At 48.1% G+C, this 6,736-nt stretch overlaps 1 protein-coding gene across 1 annotated transcript; it reads left to right on the forward strand.

Annotated features, from left to right (window-relative positions):
- The first annotated feature begins 884 nt into the window (after window positions 1-884).
- ATOX1 (antioxidant 1 copper chaperone) lies at window positions 885-2,434 on the forward strand. The gene is made up of 2 exons (XM_010175427.2): window positions 885-954; window positions 2,301-2,434. The coding sequence occupies exons 1-2, from the start codon at window positions 900-902 to the stop codon at window positions 2,432-2,434; spliced, it is 189 nt and encodes a 62-aa protein (XP_010173729.2). The 5' UTR covers window positions 885-899.
- Window positions 2,435-6,736: the final 4,302 nt, after the last annotated feature.

Consider the following 6,736-nt stretch of genomic DNA (forward strand, 5'->3'; position numbering starts at 1 on the left):
GCACCCCGGCCCCCCCAGAGCACGTAGGGCCGTTGTCAAATAAAAATCAATAAAATGCTAATTACACTGGGAAATCCTAATGGAACCGCCATTCCCCAACGCCTTGCCAGGGCGAATGGTGCCTGCCAGGGCTTTGGCCCCTCAGTGGTGGGTGGCAAAGGGCGGTTTTGAATAGAAAGAAATATGGCTTTTTGGGAACAAATAAAAACCAGGTTTACTTTTCTTTTTTTAAGGAAAGCAAAAGGCATGTACAGGAAATGGAAATTAGGATCCGTCTGGCGCTAAAAGTTGAGCGTGATGATTAGTGTTACAGGCAAGCACGTTTATGTTGACCCAGTATCTCTCACAGGTAGTGAAGATAACACTGGGGCCCTGTTGGAGTGAAGAGATGAAAAAACAACCCCAGTGTTCCTTAAATTTCAGTTTGATTAATATTTTTATGAGTTTTATCATGTTGGGGACCAGAGGCCTTGTAGACACAAGGAGAATAGGATGGGCAAGCACCAAAAAGCTTGCAGACCAAGTCAGGACAGTGACTGAAGTAGCTGAAGTCAGGAGTCTTGTTTCTTCTGGGCTTTTGAGGGACAGTAGACTGAGTCCAGCAGAGGCCCACACAGATGGCAACCTGCGCTGACCCTGGAGGTGGCCCTGCTCTGCGTAGAGGCCCCAAGGGTTATGCAGTGAGGGACAGCACAAGGACACCAGGAGGAGTACCCAAAGCTCTCAGTTTTGCTGAGGGTCCTTTAGTACTATGTGTGGACCTTTTGGTTGGGGAGCATTTGAACCCACCTCCCAAAGAAAAGGCAAGTGTGGAGGACGAGTGCTCGTGGTGTGCTGCCAGCTGCATCCTACCTGACCCATCATCTGCCTCTTTTCAGAAACACGAGTTCTTTGTGGACATGACCTGTGAAGGCTGCTCCAATGCGGTCACCCGTGTCCTGCACAGGCTGGGAGGTGAGTCGGTGCTGGGTGGGTGGCCAGCTCAGCGGAGCAATGCCAGCTCCGGGGCAGGATGTCAGTGCCCTGGGATTCTCAGTTTTGCAAGGGTAGTGCTGTAGGTAAAATCTGAAAGTATCTGGTTGGAAACCTCTGCTCCTCTGCTCTTAGCCTGCTGCCTAGTCAGTAAGGAGTTGCTGATTGTTCGCAGGACTCGTGTGACCCTTGGAGAAATGTCAAGGAAGGGAAGAGCTGCTGTGGCGGCAGGTGGCTCTGAATCACCAGGGCCTCATCCTGAACCCTCTGGGAACCACACTGGTAGACCCCAGCTCAGGCTGCCAGAAGGAAGGGAGGTGGATGTCCTGCCAGGCGTTGTTCCCAAGGACGCCTGGGGTAGCTGTGGTGCTTCCCTAGATGTGTCATCAGCAGTCACAGAGAAGAGCTGCTGAGCAGAGTATTTGGTGGTTGCCTGCCCAGCCTGTTTTTAATACCACCTGGAAAATTACAACCTGTGCCTCTTTTGTGCTGGGATTACCAAGAGAGAAGGATCTGACCCGCACTCACCAGTTGTGAGGACCTGTCATCCTGCTCCCCTGTCCTCACCGAGTGAGAACCGCTTTCAGTCACCAGGGTAAAGGCCTTGCAACTTCTTCAAGGCCCTGTTACTAGGCTGTGGTGATCCCACTTCCTTGTGTGTGCTTGTCAGCACCTCCATCACTCTTCAACATGCTGGCTGGTATCAGCCTCACATGATGACATGGCAAAGCTCTCAAAGCTGATACATACCTAAAAGTTTTGTGAAAATATATGGCTGGATAGAGACTTCGTGTCCAGTTCCTTTCACTGGGCTGAGAGTGGCTTACCCTTATTAGCCATTGGGAAATCCACATGGGAAAGTGTCTTTTCCCTCCTTCCTACTTACAGCTGTTAGCTGGTACCACCACTGAGGAAACCTGTCCTGACCGTGTCCTAACTCCTTCTCTAACTCCCTCATTAGTGCTTATCCATGCTAAACCACAGCACAGGCTGAGCTGGTTGGAGGTTATAGTGGTTAGTTTAAACTCAATTCATTCTGGTTATTGTGTGAGTGATTGTGTTGATCCAAGGTGGGCTGAGCAGATTAAAGCAGTTGAGAAACTGTGGGGCCCAGTGCAGATCTATAGATCTGGCTGCCTTCATACCATTGCTGGCAGGACACCAGCTTGGTTTTGCTGGCTGGTGGTGGCATCAGGGTTTGCTGGCAGGAGGCACATATACATTTGACTGATGATCTTGGGAGCACAAAGATGTGAAGGTGAGCTTTCCCCATGCTCACACCATTTGACTACTTCTAGCTCTGCAATTTTTTTTTCCTTTCCTCATAGGTGTCCAGTTTGATATTGACCTGCCCAACAAGAAGGTGTGCATTGACTCGGAGCACAATGTTGACACCCTCTTGGAAACCCTAAAGAAGACTGGAAAGAATGCTTCCTACCTAGGGGAGAAGTCTGCGCAATAGCCTTGCCGGGTGTGAGGAGGCTAGGTATATACCAGCTGTATGAAATGCTGAAGAGAGAGATCTGAGCTTGTTCCAGCTTTCCCAGTAAAACAGGCTGCTTCCTGGGAAACACAAAGTAGGAAAGACTTGCAGGTCCAGCTTCAGGAAACCCCTGATATTGGAGAAGCAGCAGGAGCACATACAGCCAGCACCATTTCTGTGTGGGACCCCTTAGCTGCTCTGCAAAGCCCGTGTGATCCCAGCCATGGTTGTAGTGGAGAGGTAGAACACATCCTCTGTGCTCTTCCCAGGTGAACCTAGAGTTTGGCAGCACATATAATGCATGAAAACAAATCCCAAAGACATTCACCAGCTGACCAGAGAGAGTGGTGGCCCCCAACAATACCAGGGAGGGTGATGGGACACAAAGACCCCCATAGATACGTGTTGCAGGGGGTTGGTTGGTAGCACAAGGACCTCCAACATTTGATTCTGTTGATATTGCTTTTAATACTCCACTAAATTTGAGGATGGAAAAAGAGCAGCACCCTGCTACCCTCATGGACTTCAAATGCTGGGCTTCAGAATAGCTCCCAGTGCACGCAGCCCCTGGCTAACTGTACATCTATCCCAAAGGCAACCTGATTCTTGCAGCCTGTCAGTTTTCCTACAGTCCCAGCACTCTGAGGACATGTAGAAAAATCTCTTTCCTGACTGTGAAATGTTTTTGCAGACAGAGTTTCACTGCAGTAGGAAATAATGAAGTGGGAGGAGAGGGCTGCCTGCTCACTGCATGTCCTTTAGTGTCCAAGATTATTATATTGCCATCTCCTAAGAGCTTGTTTCGGTCAGTGGAGCTTTCTAATCCAATGAGACTGTTTTAAAATAGTCTCGTTTTATCATCATAAATACCCAGCACAGATGCACTGAAACCAGTCCATGCTGATTTAATTCCCAGTCAGTAAATTAAATCAGGGATTTACACCAGCAGGATGATACAAGAAAGAGTGGAGCTGATACTGATGTGTATGTGTGCAATAGATCTGCATTGTTTTAATACACTGACTTAACAGAAGAGATTTTAAATCTGCAATTTGAGCAAGCTCTTAATACTTCTTAGAAATTGTTTAAAATCATGGCTTTAATCAAATAACATTGCTATTTAAAACAGAGAGAAAAACAGGCTCTGAATTCATTGCTGCCTCAAATAGTTTTCAGCTCATAGCATTGATTGCAAGAGCTGTTTTCAACTTGCAGGGACTTGTGGACTATGTCTCAAATGCCTCCACAAGTTAACCATTACAGCAAGGTCAGCCTCCAATACTGTGGATGTGTCCCTTGTTTTCCCTGGCCCTGTGTTCTTACCACTTTTCTTCTATTACATCAAGGCAGCTAGAAAGTCAATTCAGCTGGCTGACCTGGCAGAACATTTCTCTTGATGCTTTTGTTTTCCTATTGGATTTTAACTGAAGCTATTTCACTTACCCAAGGATTGCAATATCCAAAACAAAGGAGAAGGTTGGACGGACTGCCCTTGCTAGTCGTGTGCTGCTAGATAGCTTCAGCTGTCATGGGAAAAAAAAAACACTAAATTTAAGTTTCACAGCACATTTCCCTCCACAGGGAATATGTTCAGAGGTTCATCTGTAGAAGGAGGGAGGGAGGGAAATTGCAAATCATTGTCACGGAACTCAGGTGGATGGTTTTCCTTTGGCTTGTGACCGGCAGAGGGCATCTTTGTATAACATTATCTCCTCTGTACCTTGGTATTTTTTCATTTTATTTATTTATTTTGCAGGAACTCAAACATGACTTCAGCAAAAAGATGGCTTAACTGTTTGCTTATCTCCCAACTTACTTTGTCATTTGACCTTTACTACCCTGCCAGAGGGCTGGCAGGAGGAGACAACTGCGTCTTGGGCTTTAAAAGTGGAGCAATCTAGTGGAGGAGGTTATATGCTGTTTCTAGTCCCACAGTAAATTGAGGTGCTGCTTCTACCTTACAGTGCATGTCTGTGTGTCTTGTGTGTCTTTGTACTGCTTTAAGTGGTTTTTCTGTAAAAGAAATGGCTCTGAGGGATGGGAAACTACCCATTACATGCAAGACACATCTCCCAGGAAATTACACCTGTCTGTAGAAGTTGACTGCAACTTCTACCTGAGGGACATGTCTCGGGAGAACTGAGATTGAATGTCACTTAGTTTCAGGGGATCTGTATCTTGGCAGATGTCTTGCTCTGTGTCTTGGCAGATGTCTTTCCATCACAGAACAGACAAAATTCCATTTGGGATGCAAGTGCTGGGAAGAAGGGACTTTTGCAGCCCCTGTAAGTCAAGGATAACCAAGTGTCCTTTTGAGCTAGATGGGGCCACAAGGCAGAAGTCACTGGACTCCAGCAAGGTGATTGAGCTCACAGACCAGCCAAATTGCAAGGAGAAGCAGGGAACACAGACTCAGCCTAGGTTTAGTACAGTGCTTTTTAGGGCACTGCATGGCCGTATAAATCCGAGGCATCATTCTGGGTCCAGCTCAAGACACCTGTATCAGTCCCTTCCTCTGGCAGTTGTTCCTCTTGCCCCTTTCCCTGCCCATCTACAAAATTTCAACCAAAGAGGTAATAGCACCATGGGGCCCTGATGCTGGGCAGGATCCCCAGATGCTGCACACACCCAGAGACACAGTAGAAGAATGCCTGCAATGAGAAATGCAGAAGGGATGGAAGAAGGAGAGAGGTGTGGGAGTCTCTCCAAGATCTCTTATTCCTCAGCCCAGTGACCAGTGTTTATGCTGTTGATTTGCCCAGTTCCCATCCAGTTAATTTGGGTTTTCAGATCACTGAAAGGATTGCATGTGTCCAGCCCAGTCTGCTTTCTCTCATTTCACTTGTGGGGTGTTCTCCACGCCTGCCAGTCACACATGACTTGTTCTACACAAAGGAAAAACAACTAAAATTTGAAGGAAAATATTACTCTATATTTAATAGATTTTTCTCACTTGTACATTGAGATTACTTCTGACATAGTTGCAATTTATTTTTTCCTAGAGGGGTTTAGTATATCCAGGTCCTTCTTTACGGTTGATCTAAAGTACATTTAATTGCTCTAGATGCACTTGCAGGGGGTGGAGACACTTCAAGGATCACGTTGCAGACACTTTTTACTACTTTTTAATTTAAGGGAAGCTAAAGGATGGAAATCTAACATCACTGCATTATTTCCTTGCATTAAAATCTCCCAGTGGCAGGAAGTTTCCAGAGCCAAGGCCCAGAACTGCAGCCTGTTTCTGCTTTGTACCCTTGCACTGAGATGCACACAGCATGACACCTTCAGGGTCCTGGTGAGCCAGTGAATCCCTTTCCCTAGTCCCTGCCTTGCTAGTCTGAGCTGGTGTTTGCCAATGTTAGTTATTATTTGTTGCTTTCAGCTTCCTCCCGGGCATGGCCAGTGCATCCACCAGCATCTGGTTGCCCAGTGGCTCTGCCCTGGTGGCAGTGGGCTGGGGGAGGATGTGTGCTGTGGGTTTGGCGTGGAGGTGGATGGCACGTGGTGGCACAGCTGGCCTCAGGGCCAGCAGTCCTTGTGGTGCTTGCTCTCTGCTGAACTGGCAGGCAGGACTGGCAGTGTTGTCTCTACAGAGGATATCTCCCAGTCTGTCTTGCTGTAAACCAGGCTGCTTGTCCTTGCTGTCTGGGCTGCAATTTGTGCTATCCACACTCCCCCAGCTGCTCTGCACCCCTCTCCCTGCTCTGCTAAACCATCTGTTTTGGTTAAACTCTGCTTATCTCTGAGCCAGACAAGGAAAGGTTTCTACCCACAACCAGCCAGGAGGTTTGTGGAGATACCTGAAGTCTCAGCACCCATCTGCAGGGCTGCAGTTTCCTCTGCCATTCAGCATGGATGGAGGGGCTGGGTGCTGCTTTAAGCTCTTGCCTGCTGCAAAAAGGATGTTGCAGCTTTGGGTGGAAATCAGCTGCAATGGTGAGCTGTGGTCACCCTGAGCTGGCTGCAGAGTGTGGTGGGAATACACAGTGCCCAGAGGGGAGAGGAGCGACCCTTCACAGAGCCTGCCCGGAGCTGGTCTCCATCCACCCAAGCAGTGATGTCCAGGCTGGGGGCTCTTCCTCTCCCACTGCCTGCCCTGGGATTTGAGAAAAGCCTCTCACTGTCCCTCACAGGGTGATCGTTACGCTAGGCTGCTGTGCTCTACGCTGCCATTAGTTTTTAATGACAACCCTGTGTCATTTACAGCCCCTATAATTGCCCTGTGTGGCAGGAGCTGGCCACAGCCACTTCCCTGGGGGGTCCCTGCCACTTTGCTTTTTG

The sequence above is a fragment of the Antrostomus carolinensis genome, unplaced genomic scaffold (assembly GCF_000700745.2).
Source record: "Antrostomus carolinensis isolate BGI_N321 unplaced genomic scaffold, ASM70074v2 scaffold22319, whole genome shotgun sequence".
NCBI lineage: Eukaryota > Metazoa > Chordata > Aves > Caprimulgiformes > Caprimulgidae > Antrostomus > Antrostomus carolinensis.

Coding starts and splice junctions, on each gene's coding strand:
- ATOX1 (XM_010175427.2), top strand. CDS start 900: ATGACCTGTGAAGGCTGCTCCAATGCGGTCACCCGTGTCCTGCACAGG. Junction 955..2,300: donor TGTCCTGCACAGGCTGGGAG/GTGAGTCGGTGC, acceptor CTTTCCTCATAG/GTGTCCAGTTTGATATTGAC.